The following is a 23,052-nucleotide window of genomic DNA, read 5'->3' on the forward strand; positions in this document are numbered from 1 at the left end:
TGGAAGGTTTTTTTTTTTTTTTTTTTGGCTGATGCTGCATAAGCTTGCTTTCTTGCATCATATGCCTCTGCTAATGCTAATGCACCTCATCCATATTTCTTCTCTGCTATGAGTCTCATTAATTCATCTGATGTCCGTTTGGGTGTAAATCTCAAATAGTATTTCTTATGGCGCCTCCGTAGCCAGGTGGGCAGGAGCAGCAGTGTGTAGCACACACTTCTTGATTAGACCGGGGTTCGAGCCCGTGCCCACCAAATACGGAGGATGCGGAAAGGTTAGAGAATGTCCACCGCATATCCCTGGAGCAATATGGCCTTAGTTGCTAATGCTCCTAAAAACCAAATAACAAACAAAAAACAGTATTTCTTATTTGGTATGTAAATCCTAGTAGGTTCTGCTATTACTTTCCTGAATGCTTCCTATTTAGAACTTGCTGTTGCTAATATCATCACTTGGTTCCCCTGTATAGAATTTAAAAACTATCTGAGATGTAGTCACCTTTACCAAAACAAAAGCCTGTCTTAATCCATGTATAATTCTGGTACAATATATTTCCCATTTTTCTGACAATAACGACCTCCTGTGGGATCAGCACATTCTGCCTCGGAGATTGTTGCTTTTTGCACAAGTGTAAGCTCTGGTGTTGACATGAGCAGCTGAGAGCTTGATGAGCACTCCATTTTAATTTCTTCAAGGGCCTGTGTGAATGATCAGTTTTCAAGCTCTCATTAAATGAGATTAGAACTTCAGAATGCCAAGTTCGCATTAATTTTCTCACTCTTTGCACCAAACACACACACAGTGTGTTTGGTGCAAAGAGTTAGAAAATTAATGCGACCCTATCATGCCCTGACCATCCCTTGACCCTATCATGCCCTGTTCTAGATCGATCTGTAAAAATTAAACTAGTAGCACATTTTGTAAGACCATTATTCTTCGGAGAACTTCCCTCCTTCAGTTCTCCCCCAAGCCACAGCAATCACTGCTTTGTTGAGGTGTTTGCTTTGCTGTTCTAGCCTGAAGCATGATTTCCATTTAAATTCAATTTAATTTTAAAATACTACACTAAACCTAAACGCAGTAATAACAGTATTCTATTTGCAGGTTATGCAGCAGTGATACATAATTATATATTTAAATATATTAAACTATCAAGTTTACATTATCTGCTTGTGCTATACTGTAGTGGTGTAATTTGTATTTACATTATGTTTGTAATGTGATAAATTAGTGATAGCCTTATTAGATAATAAAATTTCCTAGCTAAAAACAAAAAATATATGCAAACCTATTTGATTAGAACCTTTGAGCTACTTATTTACCACAATTAAAACACTAAAATTCAACTACTATGCACTACACTACGAGTTACTGGTTACAAGATATGATATTCATGCCAAATTATTGATAAAAAGTCTCTAAGAATATTAAGTTGTAACTTATAAAATCTAAATTTAAAAATAAGCTAACGAATGTGACTAGGACTATCAAAACTATTTATTGAGCACAATTGAATACGTTAATTAAGTGAAAACACAGCATAATTTTTCAAAAAAAACTTATTCATTTCCAAGAGCTTGTTATTCTCTAACTGTACTCTGTAATAATCTCTTCACTTGAAATTATTTTATCTTACTAATTATGTTATTATAATAAAAAACCAATCACTGGTTAAACTGCTTAATTCTTGGAGTTCTATATTTTCAGTGGCCAGCAATGCAAATCAGAAAGTTCAAAAGGTTTCAGTAAACCAATGTCTATCTTGTCCTAAGTAACTTCTACACTTTACAGCTTCTGCTATATTAAATACTTGAAGTTTTAACTTCTTTATACTGCACAGTAATTCACACAACACTGTTTCATTATTCCCAAGTTATCAGAGATGTGCTAACTGAAACCAACTTATAAGAGGCCAGTCAGTCTCAAAAAAAGCTGTCATTGTAATATGTTTCAGAGTGACTTGTGGATATACAATTTTTTTTATTTTTTTTATTTTTATTACTAAGAACAGACTGAATTATAGTGGTTAAGACTTCTGATTGACAAATATTTAGCAGGACAAGATAATCCTTAGCCTGCTGAAATCTGTGCTATCCTGTTCTGTTCATGAAAGAACCCAAAAAAAAAAAAAAAAAAAGTACAAGAGGTCCGGTTGAAAAATAATTACCGTTTGGATGGTGAAACTCCCTTACATGATCTTCATTTTTTCTGTAAAATAGGTTGCTGAGAAACTGAATAGATATTTTGCATCACATGAGGAATTTATTTAGGCAAGGGGATGCCAGAAATACAGTGGACCCCTGCGTTACGATTGGTTCACTATATTATCAAATCACTTTGTGATGAACTCTCCATAATAAAATACCATTCACTATATACGATATGTAGTAAGGGGTGGCAATTGTGATCACGTTTTCAAATTGAATTTTAATTTATTAAATGGTGATTCTAATAAGTGAAAATAGGAGGAATGTTATCCATTACTATAAAAGCAAAAATATATATCACAAATTTACACTTTATCTCCTTATCAATTAACAAAATTAAATTATATGTGAAAATCGGAAGAATATTTTCCACAGGTTGGCAAAATAAAAATAAACTTACACTTATGTAGATAGCTTAATTAATGCTGCAATATGTACATAATTATTGATATTTCTGTTCACTGGCATTTTTTATTTTTTTTGGTTTGTAAAATTTAAACCAGTAAAAAAGATAAGCAATCAATAACAAAGAACATGGCATGCACAAATTGCAACTAACACGATATGCTCAAGTGAGATACAGAGTAACAAGTTTATGAAACTGAAAAGATAGGAATGAAGAGAAGATACAGAAAATTTATTTATGTTTTTTATATGATTGAAAATTTCATGGAAAGCTCAGAAAACTTCATATCTGATTGCATAATTTTCATGGAAAGCTCAGAAAACTTCATATCTGATTGCACAATTACCCCCAGGTCTTTTTCATTATCTACTACCCTTTGTGTAGTATCGCACAGTTGGTACATTACTCTGGGGTTCATCATTAGCAATTTTCAATCCGCTGCAGGATGAAGGCCCCACCAGCAACTTTCCAGTTCCCTCCAGCACCCTGGAATTACTGCTACCCATATGCAGTACTTTGCATTTGTCAATGTTAACTTCAGTTGCCACCACTCAGCCCATCTGCTCAACTTTTCTAGATCCTGGTGCAGTAGCGTACTGTCATTAACAACCCTACCAACCTTCATATCATCTGCAAACTTGGATGTTAAGCCAGATATAGCTTCATTCATTTTTTAGTATCATTGATAAATGCAGAAATCAACAATGAGCCCAACACGGAACCCCGGGGAACTCCACTAATAACATTAGTCCACAATGAGCAGTGTTCATTGATTACCACTCTGTCTTCTCCCATTCAACCATCCCTTTATCCATAGCAGCAACTTGCCCTTAATGCCATACTGCTCCAATTTGTGCAGTAGCCTTCCATGTGCAACAGTATCAAAAGCTTTCCTAAAATCCAAGTATATGATATCAAAAATATATTTTTTGCATCCAGTTCCTTTGTTACAACATCATAGTATCCAATAAAATTGGTCAGACAAGACTTCCCCTTAACAAATCCATGATATGTCTGAACTATAACTGCAGTCTTGTCTAGATGATCCTGCAGTGCTTCTTTATCCAGTGGTGGCATTATTTTCCCTGAAACAGGAGTTAAACTAACAGGTCTGTAATTACCCATGTCACATTTTGACCCCCCCCCTTTGTGAATTGGGGATACATTTGTACATCTCCAGTCCTTGAGGGACCCTCCACACGTCCAAGGATGCCCTTATAATCATGGTCAAGAGTTTTCTTACTTTCTTTGCTGACTCCTTTAATATAACTGGAAAGATCCCATCCACCCCAAGTGCCTTTCTTATGTTCAACTTCAATAATTTCTCCTTCACCTTGCTTTCAGTTATTACAAAACCATTTAGCTCCCTGTTATAGTTTGATAAGCTTCTGGCCTCCACTTCCCTACAGAATTCCTCATTCATGAATGTAGACATCCCCAGTTGGTCCCATTGAAAGGAATTTAAAAACAGTCTAAGACTATTGTAGTTTGCTTTATGAAAGCAAAATCCCTTTCCTTTATGCCCTTAACTGTAGTTATATCTTGAAATAGATCCCACATCAGTATATTATGATCAATGCTGTCTTGGGATTCTCTTATATGGAGATGTATGAAGTGTTGCTGCTGATAATCAGATTAAGAGTATTATTGCTTTCTCATGTTGCCTCTCTAATATGTTGTTGAAAGCAGTTATCTGATAAATACTCAAAATTTCAGCTACTGTGTGAGTGACCAAGTCACAGGTTCCAGTCAACATCTGGAAAGTTGAAATTCCCTGTTATAAGATGTTCTAATTTACTGGCCCACTCAATATATTATTGTTCAGTTGTTTATCACACTCTTCACAGCCATTTGACCTATCACACACTCCTTTCATTTTTGCTTTCCCAGTGCATATGTCACATCAAACTGATTCAACATTGCAATGGCAGTGCACTAGCATAACCTGGTTGCACACTCTTCAACCCCAGGGGCTCACATCTGGTGAGTATGGGCTTGGCACACCCAGGGTCTGGGTCCTGAGCTGGATATCATCATTCTTCTCTTCCTTGGTGAGTTCCTTCTACTTCTCTCTCTCTCTCTCTATATATATATATATATATATATATATGTATATGTATATATATATATATGTATATATGTATGTATATATATGTGTATATGTATATATATATGTGTGTATATGTATGTATATATATGTGTATATGTATATATATATGTGTGTATATGTATATATATATATGTGTGTATATGTATATATATATATATGTATATATGTATGTATATATATATATATATATATATATACTTTGCTAAAACAAAAGTAATGATGAACAAGTATGCCACAGAAAGGGAAATAATGATTGAAGGAGCAGTAATTGAAAAGGTGGAGTCATATACTTATCTGGGACAAGTTATTAGCTGTAATAATGATAAATGGCTGGAAGTCAAGAGAAGAATAAATTTCGGATGGATAGCATTCAAGAAATATAGTCACATACTGAGGAGCAATATCCCAATTTGTCTTAAATGTAAAATAATGAACCAATGTATACTCCCCACCATCACTTACGGAAGTGAAATTGGGCACTCACCAAAAGAATGGGAGAGAAGCTGAAACTACACAGTGAAGAATGGAATGAATTATATTAAGAATCAGACTGTTGGATAAGAAGAGAAAAATGGATTAGGCAGTAAAGACAAGTAAAGGACATTCTTATTCAAAACCAAAGAACTGAAATGGACTTTGGCAAGAAACATACCCATGATGACAGATGGACTAAGAAAATAACAGAATGGTACCCAAGAGGAGCCAAAAGAAAATCTGGAAGATGGACAGATGAAATTTAAGAGTTAGTAGTAAATGGATGGCCATTTCACAAAACAGAAGGAACTGGAAAGTTGCTGGAGAAGCCTTCATCCTGCAGTGGATTGAAAATGGCTAATGATAATGATGTATACAGACTGGGTCCCAAATGACTGAAATATTTCTTAATCTGAGTGCAATGATTAGGCTGCATCTTGAGTAGTTCATACAAGTCTGAAGGCCTCATTTTAGGAAATATGTAGAACTACTGGAACAGGTGCAGAGAAGGGCAAAAAGATTAGTTGAGGGAAATGCAATGGTGCTCTTACCAAGAAAGACTTCAGTTCTGCAAATTGCAGCGTCTGGAGGTGATATGATTGATGTGTTTAAGTCTTTGAATGGATTGAGCAAGCTCACTGCTGTTGGCATTCTTCCTCTTGCTCAGACTATACACATGAGGGGCATAAATTCATGAAGAACTAGACAGACTGTTGGAAGGATTTTGTCTTTCACTTGTGGAGTAACCACTTATGTCTTTCCTCCTGAGCACCTGGACTTTGCTTCACTTTCATGAACTCCTTAAAACCACAAACGTATGTTAGACAAAGTTTTAACTGGGCATAAACTTGAATAATTTCAGATAGGCATGTCCTTTTTGCATTTAAGAAATGAATTTATGCTTCTCACTTCTTTTTGCTTCCGTGTCTGTGGAGAAATGAACCCAAGTTTGTTCAAGTTTATTGTGTAAGGTATGTTGGTGTCTAAAGGCTCCTGGGATTTCTCCCAGGCCAGAGATTTGAAGGTGTGTGTGCGGTCATGTGCAATATATTGTGTTGTGCTCTTTGTTCTTCCAGTCTATTAGCTACCAAGCCCCTAGTGGGACCTGACGTTACCACATCGTGCCACGGGGATGCTGACCGGGTGTACCACTGATGCTAGAGTACTCTGGTGGGTTCTGCCACCTACTTTCCTGAGATTTCAGTGGCTAGGAACAGATTTGGGAATGAGATGATCGCTGTTTGTTGAGCAACGGTTGTAATTTTAACAGAGTGTAGGGTTGTTCGCTGATAACTTGTTCTAGGGCCTAATAGGTTGGGCAATAATTTTAATGTATTTAGATTTAGACCTGTGGGGTATGAGGGGAAAAAAAAAACATTCTGTAAGAGAAAAGTAGGGGGGGGCAGAAGACTGGAGGGTAGGAAACAGAAGGAAGGGATCGGCAGGGAAGATGGCCCCTGCAGATAGTGTGGCATGCCCATTGTGGTGGGGGAACAGTGGGGTGGTGGGGGAACAAAAAGCATCCCCCACCACAAAAATTTATGGTGTAATTAGCAGTTGGAGTACCATCTTATAAAAAAAACCAAAAAAACCAGCGTACTATATAATAAATAAATGGGGGCCTCCTCAACAAGTCATATTGAATGAAATGGACCATAATCTACCATGCTGGTTCAGCAAGGGTTGGTAAATCGACTGTATTTAGTAGTCAGGGTCTTGAACTCCTGTATACTCAAAGAGCATGTGCTATTGCACTCCTGTTCCTGACCATTTGGCTATGGAGGCATTACACTATACAGGGTGTTTCAGTTAAACGTTTCAGAACTTCTAAGAGGGGTAGGGTACATCCTGACAACTCGAAATCATATAGCAATGTGGGGTCGGAATTGCTTTCCTGAAGCGGTGTTGTACACAGAAGCACCATAAAGAAAAGAGACCGTAAGTGAGAAATCGTTTTAATAATACATGAAAAGAAGCAAAAGGTACATGGATTATCAAGTAGATAGGTCTAACCGGACCTATCTACTTGATCTTTCTGCAGCAAGTATTGCCACAACTTTTGAGAGATGAACAGATTTCTGCATCGACGCAACAGACAATGTGGTTCCAACACGATGGAGCCCATGCCCATTATAGCGGAGATGTTCGTAACTACCTGGATGTCACATTTGGTCAACAGTGGATCGGACGTGGTGGTCCCGTGCGTTGGCTTGCTCGGTCACCCGACCTATCATGTCTTGATTTTTATTTCTGGGGTCATATGAAATCGCTAGTTTATGACACCCCTGTTGACAATGCTGAGGAGCTGGTTGCAAGAATCGCAGTAGCTGCCGAAGAAATTCGAAATTCGCCTGGAGTATTCCAGAATGTTTGGATGTCCATTCGTCGGAGATGTGAGGCGTGCATTGTAGCCGTTGGAAGAAACTTCAAACACTTACTTTAATCCATGTACCTTTTGCTTCTTTTCATGTATTATTAAAACGATTTCTTACTTACGGTCTGTTTTCTTTATGGTGCTTCTGTGTACAACACCGCTTCAGGAAAGCATTTCCGACCCCACATTGCTATATGATTTCGAGTTGTCAGGATGTACCCTACCCCTCTTAGAAGTTCTGAAACGTTTAACTGAAACACCCTGTATAGTATACTGTACAAGTATACAATACACTTTATATGAACAATATATATTGCTTATAATATACTGGATATGAACCTATATATCTGCAACATTCTAGATTTGCCTGTTCAAATTGTTCTTTCTTGTTTTAATATCAAGTTACAAAAGACAATTTTTGTAACTTAATATTAAAACTCCTTGCTAACAGTAATTTCAAAGCTATGATTAAACTATTTGTATTTATCCTAAAATAATTTGGTAGTTTAAATATCTTTCACTAGGAATGTTTGATCGAGATAACAGTGGTACCGTCAGTTTTGAAGAGTTTGTTTCACTGTGGAAATATATCACTGATTGGGTAAACTGTTTCCGTCGCTTTGATATAGATAACTCAGGAAGTATTGACCGTAATGAATTAAAAACTGCCATCACAAGTTTTGGTAAGTACATGTTTGTAGTTTAAAAGTGTTCTAAAAATTTATTTACATTTTTAGTAAATAAATCTATTCTTCATTTTCTGAGAATTCTGCTCAGAATAGAATTCTTTCTGTTCGAGTATGTAGAATAGCTTATTCATATATTTTTTGGATAATATCACTTTTGTTTGTGAATGAGAATGTATTCATTGACAGATGCTGCTGTTTTTTAGCCATAATTATTTTATGAAATTTGAACATCCCTAATTAACTATTTTTAATTTCTTCCATGAAAATGTGACTATTAGTGGATTTTTTTTTGACTGGAGATGCATAACTGTAGACCAGACTGGAAATATAAAATTGATATTATGGCACTAATAAATGATTTAAATTAAACTTAGTAACAGAAATAATACCGAAAAAACAGTGTATTTTAATGAACAGTAATAATACTGTATACCAACTTGCTGGAGTTGGAAGATTTTGGGATAGGAGGGCAAAAAAATTATTAGGATGAAGGATATTCCTCATTCATTAAGCTTATACAAGGGATATCTGAAAAGTAATGCACACCTTACATGTGCTACTCACTCTGTATGCCTACATACATTTATCAGGATAATAATTTGAACCTTAACCTCAATGTTAGTGTGCTTGAAACAAAATTACTTCATTGATTGTTTGTGTAGAGGCCTTTAAAATTGAATGGTGATGTTGCTTCAGATCATATTACTACTTCAGAATGCAGTTTTATGAATTGTTGCAGGAAGCGTGTGGGGAGTTAACAGTAGATTGTTAACAGTTAATGGTATCATTTTCTGAAAGGAGGCTTCCAGACCTGCATGCAGTATTCAAAATGTAGTCTTTATTGATTATAAAGTGGGATTTTTATTTCTCATGGAAAAATTCATCTATAACACTGACTGAACCCTATGCTGTGTCCTAGTAGCCTTACTACACTGTTGAGAGAACTTAATGTTAGACTGTATTATATCCCCTAAGTCATTTTCATCTTCAACATTGTTGGATGAGTTACCCTATAGTTCAGCATTCTGCAACCGGTGTGCCACCACAAGATGACAGGTGTGCCACGAACTTTGCTGGAGCTGTATACCTAAAAATAATACTATAAGTATTATGATTAGAAATTTACAACTGAGAACCTATTGTAAGAAATTAACTGTACATTATTTACTCCCAATTATAGTTTTTATATATGTTTATAATGCTACTATTTCACAATATGCCATTTTTACTAAAACACAATGCTCTACATCTGCGGCAGTAAATTATTTTTCACGAGTAAGCATCCAACACTTGCTTTTTAAAGTTATTTTTCGCGAGTAAGTATCCAACACTTGCTTTTTAAAGTTATTTGTATGTTTTCACTTCTGATATTTCTCGTTTTGTTGAGTATCGATAAGATTAAGGCTTTCGGTATAAGCTGGATTTGTGGATACAACGCATTGCAAATGGTTGTTTGAGATATTCTCAACTGTATGGCCACTTGCTGCTGGTAATAAAGTGGTGATGGACTTCATTAAAGAACATTTAGATAACTTGAGCAGAAGTTCAAGGATTATTTTGGAGAGAGCGTTGAAGATTTAAATTGGGTTCGTGACCCATTTGTTGCGGATACAAAATCTCTTCCAATGAATGTACAAGAGAAGCTAACAGATTTGAAGATGGACAGAACATTGCGATTAAAACATTGTGAAGTGCAGTTGGACACATTTGGTTGTCAATAAGGAAAGTAGCTCTGAGATGGCAGTTAATGTGTTATTACCATTATCGACTACATATTTGTGTGAACTGGGCTTTTTGACCTTGACTGAAATTAAAACATCAAAGAGGGAGAGACTCAGATCCACTGACGAAGAAATGAGGCTTGCATTGCCAACGATTCCGCCACGCATCAGCCGTCTGTGTTCAGACAGGCAGGCACAAGTATCACATTGAAGTTAGTGTAGTTATTTGGTTTAATACTAATATAATTTTTTTTTTTTTGGGTTTGCTTTGCTTTTTTACAATGATTTAGGGTTCATACAATGATTATATATGCATGAGCCAATTTCTGTTGGATTGTTGGAACAATAATAATTGGTTCTATTAGCATTAGCATTAGTTTAATAAAGTGCTAATTTATTAGCACTTTATTAGCATTAGTAGAGGCATATGATGCAAGAAAGCAAGCTTATGCAACATCAGCAAAAAAAAAAAAAAAAAAACTTCCACTTCACCCCTCCGTTTGTGCGAAATACATGTCCAGCTGAGCCTTAAATTTATTTAGGCTATCAACTTACACAACAAGGGATGGAAGTCTGTTCCACCAACCAACTACCCACTGGCTAAAGGCAAATTTCCGGACATCTAACCTACATCTTTCTTTCCTCAATTTGAATTGAATTTATGCCCTCTCAGGTGATTATTCTAAGCAAGAGGCAGAATCCCATCAGCATTGAGCATGCTCAAACCATTCAAGGCTTTATACACCTCTATCAGATCACCTCGCCAGTGCCTAGTCTCCAGACACTGCAATTTGCAAAACTTAAGCCTTTCTTCATAAGAGCAACCCTTTGTACCATTCACTAACCTTGTTGCCCTTCTCTGTACTCGTTCCAGCAGCTCTATATCTTTCTTGAAATGAGGCCTCCAGACCTGTATACAGTACTCAAGGTGTGGCCTTATACAAGGGAATAATCACCTCCTTATTCCTGCTAGAAAAATTCCTGTATATCATTGATAAGACACCATGAGCTACTCTTGCAGTCCGTCTGCACTGCTCAGTGAACTTCATATCTGCCTGCACAATTACCCCCAGGTCCTTTTCATTCTCTACCACTGTCAGTGTAGTACCCACAGAGTTGATATGTTGCTCTGGGGTTGCTGTTTCCCATATGTAGTACTTTACATTTGTCAGTGTTAAACTTCATTTGCCACCTCTCAGCCCATCTGCTCAACCTTTCCAGATCCTGTTGCAGCAGCATACCGTCAGTAGTGTCCTTAACAACCCTGCCAACTTTTGTATCGTCTGCAAACTTGGACATTAAGCTTGATATACCATCATCAATATTATTTATAAATACAGAAAACAATAATGGACCCAACACTGAACCCTGAGGGACTCCATTGAGAACATTAGTCCATGACGAGCAGTGTTCATTGATTACCACTCTCTGTCTTCTCCCCCTCAACCACCCCTTTATCCATAGCAGCAAATTTCCTCCAATGCCACACTGCTCCAATTTGTGCAGCAGTCTTACATGTGCAACAGTATCAAAAGCCTTTCTAAGATCCAAGTTTATAATATCAGAGTTATTCCCTGCATCCAGTTCTTTTGTGACTGAATCATAGTATCCAATCAAATTGGTCAGGCAAGACTTCCCCTTAACAAAACCATGCTGTGTGTGAGCCATAACTGAAGTCTTGTCTAGATGATCCTGCAGTGCTTCTTTAACCAGTGCCTCCATTAATTTTCCTGGAACAGAAGTTAAACTCATAGGTCTATAATTACTTGTGTTAGCCTTTGATCCTCCTTTGTGAATGGGGGTGACATTTGCACATCTCCAGTCTATGGGTACCTCCCCTGAGTCCAAGGAAGCTCTCATAATTATGGCTAAGGGTTTGCTTATTTCCTTTGCTGTCTCCTTTAATATAACTGGTTAGATCCCATCCACCCCAGGTGCCTTTCTTGTGTTTATCTTCAACAATTTCTTCTCCACTTTGCTCTCAGTTATTACAAGATTATCTAGCTTACTTCCAGAGTTAAATACACTGGCATTGTCCTCGCTGAATAACTCCTCATGTGTGAATGTCGATGCAAAATATTCATTTAGTTTGTTAGCTACCTGAGCAGGATCATCAACAGTTGAACCATCGATATCAAGTGGACCAATCTGATTTACCCCCTTCCTTCTAGAGTTTACATAAGTAAAGAACTCTTTGCTGTTTTTCTTTGCATCCCTTGCCAAAGATTTCTCGTAATCTGCCTTCGCCTGCCTAACTTCCTTTGTAACTTGGTTACAGATCATCTTATATCTGTCGTAGGCTTCTGTGTCATGTGTTAATTTATATGTATCCCAAGCATTTTTCTTCTCTGCCATATGTCTCATTAGTTCATCTGACATCCATTTAGGCCTAAACCTTGAACAATATTTCTTAGTTGGTACGTAAAGCCTAGTAGCTTCCAAGATGACTTATAGCATATTTATATTAATATTACCGTAAACTATACTTTTTGGGGACTAACATTTTGATTTTGATATGCTGTGTTATGTCATGGATAACTTAACATGGTGCCGTGAAGAGAAAAAGGTTGCGGAACACTGCTATAGTTGATAATTTAACTTGCAATTACTGTGTCAGAGGCAGAATCATGCATTTACTGGCGTTGAAATCTAAACCTTTATGTGATAATTTATATTTATTGTGTATTGGCACGATAAAAATATGGTAATATAAAGAGTTACCATATTTCTGAGCACTATAGTGGGGTGATAACACTTTACCTTTAAAATTGGAATATTTATAGTGGAAGAATGTATAAGAAATTACAGCTAAATACATTTTACATGTGAAGCTAAATAATTTTTACATGTCAAGTTAGTGTCAAGTGTAAGATATTGCTCTTTAAACAAGGTAATGAAAGTTGTTGTTGTTTGTTGGTTTTTAGCAGCATTAGCAACTAAGGCCATATTGCTCCGGGATATGCGATGGTCATTCCCTGACCTTTCTGCATTCTCCCTATTTGGTGGTGATGGGCTCGAACCCCGGTCTAATCAAGAAGCGTGTGCTACGCACTGCTGCTCCTTCCCACCTAGCTATGGAAGCGCCTGGAAGTTGTTTATTATACTTATGTATTAGAGCGTGGTTTCTCAAATTGTGGTATGTAGCCCACTGTGGTACACCAATCACTATTTACTGGAATGCAACTGTAATAAAAAAAGGATAAAAATTTTAAAAAACAAATAGAACATAAGCTATATATATATATATATATATATATATTTACTAATATGTGGTGTTATGGGCAGCATTATATAACTCATCCGTGCCTGTGGTCAGCCAGTCTTTCTAAGTTAATCTTTTTAAAACCTCAATTTGGCTTTGTTTTGAACTAGAGTGGGCTAGTAAATAAGAATATCTTATAGTGGGGAATTTTTACTTTACAGATATTGACTGGATCCTGTTGATTGGTCACTCACATGGTAGCAAGACTTATATGGATATATTGTATGAATTTTTTTTACACCAGCATGTTAGAGAGGCAACAAGAAAACACAATACTCTTTTTCTGATTATTAGCAGCAACCCTTCCTGCATTATGATTTGCAGATGAAAACCCACTAGGAGACAATGATCACATTTATGGTTATGGGATTTACTTAAAGACTTGACTACTATCAAAGCCAAAGGGAAGGACTTTTACTTTCATAAAGGTGTCTATAATGGTCTCAGACAGTTTTCAGATTCTATATAGTGGGACTAACTAATGAAGTTACAAACAGAAAATTTTAAGTGGGAATCATTCAGAGATGCAATTGTACACGCTACTAGACTTTTATACTGACCATGAGATACTGTTCAAGGCTAAAGATGAACTGATGAGACATGTTTGCAGATGATACGAAGGTTAGCAGGGCAGTTAATCACAATAACATAACCAGGGTATGCTGTAGAAACAAGATTTAAGCAAATTAGGTAGATGTGTTGAGAAATAGCAATCGAAGATTAATATCGACATATGCAAGACACCTCATATGGGAAGCAGTAATCCAGATTAATGTGTAGTACCATACTCAGGAAAGTGTAAAATGAAAAAGATGTTGGGATAATTGTGGAATGAAGTTCTGTGGGCAGTGTCCACAGGCCTGCCAAGACAGCTTATGGGTATCTGTCAATGATATACAGGAATTTTGCCAGCAAGGATAAGGAGGTGATTATCCAATTGTTTAAAGCAATATTCAGGCCACATCTTGAATACTAAATACAGGTCTGGAGGCCTCCTTTGAGGAATGGCATGGATAAGTAGGAATGGTTGCAGAGAAGGGCAACAAGATTAGTGAAAGGAGCAGAAAGAAAGGAGCCTTTCTCACTAGGAAAGGATTCAGTTCTGCAAACTGCTGTGCCACCTAGAGACAGAGCACCTATAAGGAGATCTGACTTAAGTGTTTAAAGCATTGAATGGAGTGAGTAAGCTCAGTACTGATGGAATCTTTCCTCTTGTCAGAGGAGACATGAAGGGGGGGGCATGAATTCAAACTGAGGCAGGGAAGATGTGCAGAAATTTGTCTTTGGCCTGTGGGTGATTGATTATTGGAACAAATGCTCATCTGGTTGGTGCTGTAGAGGTGAAAAGCTTGAATAAATTGAAGGAAGACCTAGACATAATATTAGAAAGGATGGACAGGTGATATGGGAAGTGTTGGATTTTTTTTTTTTTTTTGCTGTATAAACTTGCTTTCTTGCATCATTTACCACTGTAAATACTATAGCATTTAGCAGGACAACAGAAAACTTTTTTTTTTTTTTGTTTTTTTTTCTGTAATAAGATCCATCTTTTTGTTATCCAAAATTTACTTCTTTCAAACAAAAATAATTATTTTGTTTGTAATTTAATCACACTAGTATATTATATGTGCAAATATTAATAATTAATATTAGTTATATAAGTTATTTTAGCTCCCAACTCAAATATAGGCACAGTTTTTATTTGGTTTTTAGGAGCATTAGCAACTAAGGCCATATTGCTTCAGGGATATGTGGTGGTTATTCCCTGACCTTTCTGCATCCTCTGTATTTGGTGGTCACAGGCTCGAACCCCGGTCTAATCAAGAAGTGTGTGCTACACACTGCTGCTCCTGCCCACCTGGCTACGGAGGTGCCTTTGGTTTTAGTAATAACTATCTAGCACATTTTTAATATTATTATTTTTATTAAGTTTTCTAATTCTTATCTCATTTAGTGTTTTCCATTTTAGTATTTATAGCCTTAGTTGCTAATGCGCCAATAAAATTCAATTCAAACCATTTTAGTATTTTAAAATTCATAATATCTTTAATGTCAGTATTGTCAACCCTAACATCACAGTTACAATACAGACAGGCATGTGTATGCATGTTTGGTATTTTTAAACAGTTTGATTTATCTTGCATCGTAATGTGGATGACTGGTTAAACACTGGGTCTTTAAAAAAGACCTCATGAAAGCAACATGACTGTTAGTTTGAAAAGTGCTGACTGTTTGCTGCCAGAAGCCAGCACTTCGACTTGCAGGTCAGTCAAGGAAACTGCTTCAGCTTTGTCTACATATATAAGGAAGTATAATCCTAGCTATTTTACATGCACTGGAGAAGAAAGTGTGCCTGATCCCCAGTGTGTGATTTGTTACAAAACATCAAATTCAATGAAACTTTCCCTTCTTATATGCCATTTTGAAACCAGGCATGTGAACTTAAAACACAAGCCTTTGGAATATTTCCAAAGAAGATTGCCTGATTGTCAGAAAGTAAAGGCCAAATAATGTCCTCCTCAGGAGTTAATATGAAGGCTGTAGAGGCATCTTACAAAGTTAGTTTAAGAATAGCTAAAGCATGAAAAACCTCATACATTTGGAGACTCTTTACTGCTACCAGCAGCTAAAGATGTGGCCAGTTTAGTTTTTGGAGAACTGAACTGGCAATATTATTTTAAAGCACGGCTTCAAATATTAGGAATAGTTAAGTGAAAAAAGATAAGGGGTTAGTAAATACAGCCACTTCCCGACTTGCGTAAGGGTTGCAGTCCGTGGAACTCTACATAAGTCGAATTTTACATGTCGGAATTTCCCTTAATTTATGCAGCACTCACAATTATGCATGCTGAATTTGATTGAAGTAAAAAAGAAATGTTTGGCGAACATGTAAATAGAATTATTTATTCAATTTTTCGACCTCGTGCGCAGGAAAAATTACAAAAGTGTGCAATTAAAAAAAATTTTACTGTAACATTACCAGCGCGATGCTTGAACCTATTAAACCACCAGTTGCTTACCACGAACTTGGCTTGGGGTTCACCATACTTATTCTTAATATCTTTGTAAATACTTTTTGCTTTTGCTTGAATAACCATTAGACTTAGGGGCACTTGCTTCTGAATCTGATTTTCCATCTATATTATTAATAACTTTTCCATCTTCAATATAGCACCTGAACACTGTTTTGTGATCACTATTGATCTTAAATGCATTAATCCTTTAATATGTTCTTTTATACATGTGTTGCCCTTTAAAATAGTATTCACTGTTGAAACAGCGAGACCTAATTCCCATGCAATAGATGACAAACTTTGTCCTGCTTCATACTTAATCATTTTCATCTTAATTTCTAAATCAATTTTGTTTTGTTTACTTGTACTTTCCATTGGTCGCTTTCCCTTGGGAGCTCACATCTGGTGAGTATGGGCTTGGCACACCCAGGGTCCTGAGCTGGATATCATCATTCTTCTCCTTCTTGGTGATTCCCTTCTACTTTTGACTCTCTCTCTCTCTCTCTCTCTCTCTCTCTCTCTCAGGGTAATTCGGGAACTTTTTTTTTTCCTGGTGCAGCATAAGCCTCAGGCTTCCTTGCACCATATGACTATTAATAATAATAATCATTGTAATAAGTAAATAGGAATGAAGAGAAGATTCTGAAAATTTATTTATGCTTTTTTATGATTGAAGATTTCAGATAAAATAATACTGCATTTGAGATAAAATAATTATCTCAAATGCAGTAAAAATGTACTACCCATTTATAATAGATTGCACTAACAGAAAAGCCCAATAAACTGGAAAGTGCAAATTGTTTTACGGTCATGACCTCCAGAAATGTGCTGCAGAAAAATATCACAGAAGTGTTCAAAATTGATTCTTATAATGGAACATATGATAACAATGAAAGTGCAGTGCATTCTCTGGCCGGATTGTGTAGCCCTTCCTCAATAGCAGCATTTGTAAATGTGTTGGCCACATGTTTTGTTTTTGCATCCTTTAGTTTAAAAGTTTTTTGTGTTGTGCTTATTTGTTGTGCAATTTTCATTATAAAAATGATCTTTTAGAGAGATAAATAGCTTAGTTATATAGCGAAAATTTCAACTTCTTGGAAAGAATTACCAAAAAAAAATAAAATAAAACAATGTGTTATTGGGTTCACATTGTGATATTTTCACAATACCTCCATTTATTCTTATCGGATGCAAAATACGTTTCCATATTTTTTTCAGTTTGCACTGGCCAGCAAAAACTTATGTAAAGGCTAATTTATGTAAGTTGGGGAGTGCCTGTATTATTCTATTCAATTGGACGAAAGTGCCGATGTTAGCAACATAGCTCATCTTAAATTTATAAGATTTGAAGATGAAGAGTCAAAGAAGAGTTATTGTTTTGCAAACCATTGCTTGACTGTACTACTTGAAATGATATTCTTTAAAAATTAGACCAGTTTGTTGAGGGTTCTTGGCATAGAATGAATAAAAAAAAAAAAAAAAAAAAAAGTGTTGGAGTTTGTTCCAATGGAGCACATGCATTGACAGAAAAACAGTGGAGTTGTTGCCCAAATTAAAGTTGTTCTTGATGCAAAATTTTTTCACTGTAGCATCCATTGAGAGGCTGTAGCCACTATAAAAATTCTAGCTGCTTTAGAGACATTTCTGATTAAAGCTGTAAAGTTAAATTTCATTAAATCAAGAGCAAACAAATTTAAGATTATTTTCAATTTTATTTAATGAAACGGGCAGTAAGCATGATAAAATTCTTATTCATACCAAAGTTAGGTGGTTGTCATGGAGAAATGTGTTAAACTGCCTATTTGAACTTTGTTCAGAAGTGCAAATTTTGCTCTCCAATACAACTTCATATTTAAGCAATTGCTTCATTTTGATAAAATGTGTTTTTCTGTGGTGTACCTGGCAGATATATTTTGACATCTGAATGAGCCTACAGGGTTTCTGTGCTACATCATTCTCGTGAACTGAGAATGATGTTTCTGTACTAAACCATTCTGTCCATGACAAAAAAGCGCTTTCAGGAAAAAAAAAAGAAAAAAAAAAAGTTGTCTTCATTATCAAAGAAGTAGAAAATGAACAAGTGTCTTCTCTTCCATTTTGTATAATTTCATCAATGAAAGTGAAATTAAACTGAATCCTGAACTGCAGCCAATATAAAGAAACATTGTTAGAACTTAATACTGAAGACTTCAAGGAGTGCATTCTAGCAAATCTTCCATGAGGATCAGGGATCCCTTTTCTATTGAAGACATCTTACCAGAATCATTAACAACAACATATGAGAAAGATGACCTTATAGAACTTGCCTGTTATAGAGTTCTTCAACAAATGTTCAAGAGGATGGACTTAACAGAGTTTTGGTTGGCAAGATGAAATGAATATCCCCATTTTTCCAATAAAGCTGTGAAATTTCTGTTAGTGTTTAATGAATATGGATTCATTTAATACTAACAGAATGTGGATTTTTTTCAGTGATTTACATAAAGAATAAATACAGGAATGGATTGAACATTGAGCCTGATTTAAGACTGAAATTAACAAAGATTTAACCAGACATATAGAACTATGGGGGCTAAACGGTACACCCTTTGCACTGAAGATTCAGATAGTTTTTAATGTGTATTAATATGCAACCTTATACTGCTCATATTTTACTTTCTATTGTTAACCACAATTTATCGGTTTGTTTATTTTTTTAATAATTACCTAATTTGATTAATTTTTGTATGTGTTAGTTTATGCTTAATTTTAACTGAATTTAATTGAATTTTAGCTATAAAGTTATTAATTTATCAGTTATTAATTTTGTTTCAATCAATCGGTTTGTATTTACTGGATTGATGTTTTGCACAAGCTATTTAAGCTTATTTTAATTACAGCACATCAAATTTATCTATATACCACTTTTTTTTTTTTTCAATGATTATTTGCTTGGTGAAACTTTTGCACATGCTAGTTTAAGCTTTATTTTAATTCTAGCTGTCAAATTTATCATTTAATCAGTTTGTGTATTATTTCAATAATTATCTGCTTGATTAATATTTTGTACAAGATATTTTAGGCTTTATTTTAATTATTAGCTGTTAAATATATCAGTTTATCAGTTTTTATATTTTTTTCAGTAATTATTTCTTTGATTAATATTCTACTCAAGCTAGTTTAGGCTTTATTTTAGTTATAGCTGTCACATCATCAATTTATCAGTTTTTGTATTTGTTTTTCAATAATTATCTGCTTTATTAATATTTTGCACGAGCTAGTTTTAGGCTTTGTTTTAATTATACCTCTCAATTGTATAAAATTATCAGTTTTGGTTTTTCCTTAAATAATTACTTGCTTGATTAATATTTTTTAAAAGCTAGTTTAGGTTTTATTGTAGCTGTCAAATGTTTCTAAGTTAGTGTATTTTTTCAATCATAATTATTTTCTTGTTTAATATTTTGCATATACTAGTTTGTCTCATTTTAATTGTACCTAGCTCTCAGGTTTAAAAGGTTATGTATGTTTTCCATCGCAAACTAAAGTGAGCAGTTACCCAGAGAATTTAAGCTGCTTTTTATTTAAATATATATATATATATAAAATGGTACATTGAAATTAAATTTTGTTATGCTAGCAAAAATATTTGAGAACTCCTGTATTATAAGAGGAATTATTTATGTGAAATAAATTTATTCCAGATTTATTTTATTTTCTTATTCTTTGGAATGAATAAATAAATGGATTTAATAATAATAATATGGATTAGACACGTTCCTGCTTGCATAGAACACAGTCAATATTTCAAGGTGATGACTGATGGAATAACTTCTGTTATTATTAATAATAATAATAACAGAAATAATAATGAAATCACAAAATTTGTGAATGAATGCTTTAGGTTGTGAACAGTTATTTTCTTTAATATGCAAAATCATCATATATTGTTTTAACATTTTAGGTTATCGGTTGTCTGACAGATTTTATGACACCATTATCAAAAAATTTGATAGGGATGAAAAGGGGTCCATCAACTTTGATGATTATATCCAGTCTTGTGTTAGCCTACAGGTAAGTTTTTTATATATAATTACTGAATTAAGGAAATTATTTTACATGAAGCAATGGGACTACACTTAAGATTCACTATTGAACGGTCAGTGCTTTTGCACCATGTTTTGCTCATAGTGAACTGTTAAAGTTGATAATTTGCATAATTTTAATTGTATCTCATATTGTGAATCAACCTTCACAGCGAGTTTCCGAGGTATTGCACTGCTTTGAATAATTAATGCTTCACCAGTGGAGAAGACTAATGTTACTTATTCTTGGCGGATACCACCACCACCACCCAGACCACCATTTCTAAGCTTGTTGGCTTACTCATTGGTGGGTGGGCAGGTACCCTGTTGTTGCAATTGTGACAACCCAGTTATGAAGTAAAAGTCCACAATATAAGAGATGTATGATGGTATGTAATAGTATAAACTAAGGCAATTATTTTGCATGAAGTAATGGACTACACTTAAGATTCCCTATTGAACGGTCAGTGCTTTTGCATCATGTTTTGCTCATAGTGAACTATTCAAGTCGATAATTGGCATCGTTTTAATTGTATCTCATATTGTGAATCAATCTTCACGGCGAGCTGCTGGGGTATTGCACTGCTTTGAATAAGTAACGCTTCACTGGTGGAGAAGACTAATAAGACTCTTTTCCACTGGTGGAGCGTTACTTATTCAAAGCAGTGCAGTACCTCAGCAACTCACTTTTGCACCATGTTTTAAGGTTGATTCACAACATGAGATACAATTAAAATGATGCCAACTATCAACTTGAACAGTTCACTACGAGCAAAACATGATGCAAAAGCACTGACTGTTCAATTGTGAATCTTAAGCTTAGTCCCATTGCTTCATGCCAAATAATTGCCTTAGTTTATACTATTTATTACACACCATCAGGCATTTCTCATATTGTGGACTTATACTTCAACATTGGGTTGTCACTGCTGCAACAACAGGGTACCTGTCCACCCACTGATGAGTATGCCAACAAGCTTCGAAATGGTGCCGTCTGGGTGGTGGTATCTGCCAAGAATAAGTAATATTAGTCTTCTCCACTGTGAAGCATTAATTATTCAAAGCAGTGCAATACCTCGGCAACTCGCTGTTGAAGGTTAATTCACAATATGAGATACAATTAAAACGATGTGAATTATCAACTTGACCAGTTCACTACAAGCAAAACATGGTGCAAAAGCACTGACTGTTCAATAATAATTACTGAATGTAGCTCCTTATTTCTCTTTTTTCTTTGTTCCCTACCTTTCTTTTTCAGTATTTATTTTACACCAATCAGCTTATTCTTCTTCTTTTTTTTTTTTTTTTTTTTTTGAAAAACCCCATATGCCACACTAATCTGCTTAACTTTGCAGTAGTGGCACCCAAAATGTAGAAAAAGGAATGTCATCTGATGGGTGCCAAAACTTTCTCTAATTTTTTGAAAAATTTTTTGGATTTTTTGAGTTCTCTTTAAACAGTGCCAATATTTCATCTTTTCTTAATAGATTGTAGTACTTATTTATGTACTTTGTTTTTAGCATTAGCAAAGGCACATGATGCAAGAAAGCAAACTTATATAGCATCAGCCAAAAAAAACAAAAAAAACACACACCCTTATTTCACCCATCCCCTCGCTGCAAATGTTTGTCAAGTTCTGCCTTGAATCTATTTAAGCTATCAACTTCTACAACGACAGATGGAAGTTTGTTCCAGCAATCAACCACCCACTGGCTAAAGGCAAACTTCTGCACATCTATCCTACAATTGTCTTTCCTCAATTTGAATTTATGCCCCTCAGGCGATTATTGTGAGCAAGAGGAATAATCCCATCAGCATTGAGCATGCTCAAACCATTCAAGGCTTTATACCTCTATCAGATCACCTCGCCGGTGCCTAGTCTCCAGACACTGTAATTTGCAAAACTTAAGCCTTTCTTCGTAAGAGGAACCCTTTGTTCTGTTCACTAATCTTGTTGCCCTTCTCTGTACTCGTTCCAACAGCCCTAAATTCTTCTTAAAATGAGGCCTCCAGACCTGTATACAGTACTTAAGGTGTGAACTGACCATTGCCTTATACAAGAGGATAATCGCCTCCTTATCCCTGCTAGAAAAATTCCTGTATATCATTGACAAGACACCATGAGCTACTCTTGCAGACCATCTGCACTGCTCAGAAAACTTCATATCTGCCTGCACAATTACCCCCAGGTCCTTTTCATTCTCTACCACTGTCAGCGTGGTACCACAGAGTTGATACGTTACTCTGGGATTACTGCTTCCCATATGTAGTACTTTACATTTGTCAACGTTAAACTTCGTTTGCCACCTCTCAGCCCATCTGCTCAACTTTTCTGGATCCTGTTGCAGCAGTGTACTGTCATTAACAACCCTGCCAACCTTCGTATTGTCTGCAAACTTGAACATTAAGCCTGATATACCATCATCAGTATCATTTATAAATACAGAAAACAACAATGGACCGAACACTGAACCCTGAGGGACTCTACTAATAACATTAGTCCACAAAGAGCAACGTCCATTGATTACCACTCTCTGTCTTCTTCCACTCAACCATCCTTTTATCCATAGCAGCAGTTTGCCTCCAGTGCCACACTGCTCCAATTTGTGCAGCAGTCTTCCAGGTGCAACAGGATCAAAAGCCTTTCTAAGATCCAAATATATGATATCAAAGTTATTCTTTGCATCCAGTTCCTTTGTGACTACATCATAGTATCCAATCAAATTTGTCAGAC

General features: G+C 35.6%; 1 protein-coding gene across 2 annotated transcripts in view; it reads left to right on the forward strand.

The window, feature by feature from the left end:
• The window catches only part of LOC150080916 (programmed cell death protein 6-like), an 80,733-nt gene that overhangs the window by 38,413 nt on the left and 19,268 nt on the right, over positions 1-23,052 (forward strand). For both annotated transcript variants that reach the window (XM_090381232.1, XM_090381233.1), the window contains exons 4-5: positions 8,096-8,254; positions 20,198-20,307. In XM_090381232.1, the coding sequence (XP_090237358.1) occupies positions 8,096-8,254; positions 20,198-20,307 (269 nt within the window). The remainder of the gene's footprint in view (positions 1-8,095; positions 8,255-20,197; positions 20,308-23,052) is intronic.

The sequence above is a fragment of the Mastigoproctus giganteus genome, chromosome 9, assembly GCF_048544385.1.
Source record: "Mastigoproctus giganteus isolate SK-2022 chromosome 9, ASM4854438v1, whole genome shotgun sequence".
NCBI lineage: Eukaryota > Metazoa > Arthropoda > Arachnida > Uropygi > Thelyphonidae > Mastigoproctus > Mastigoproctus giganteus.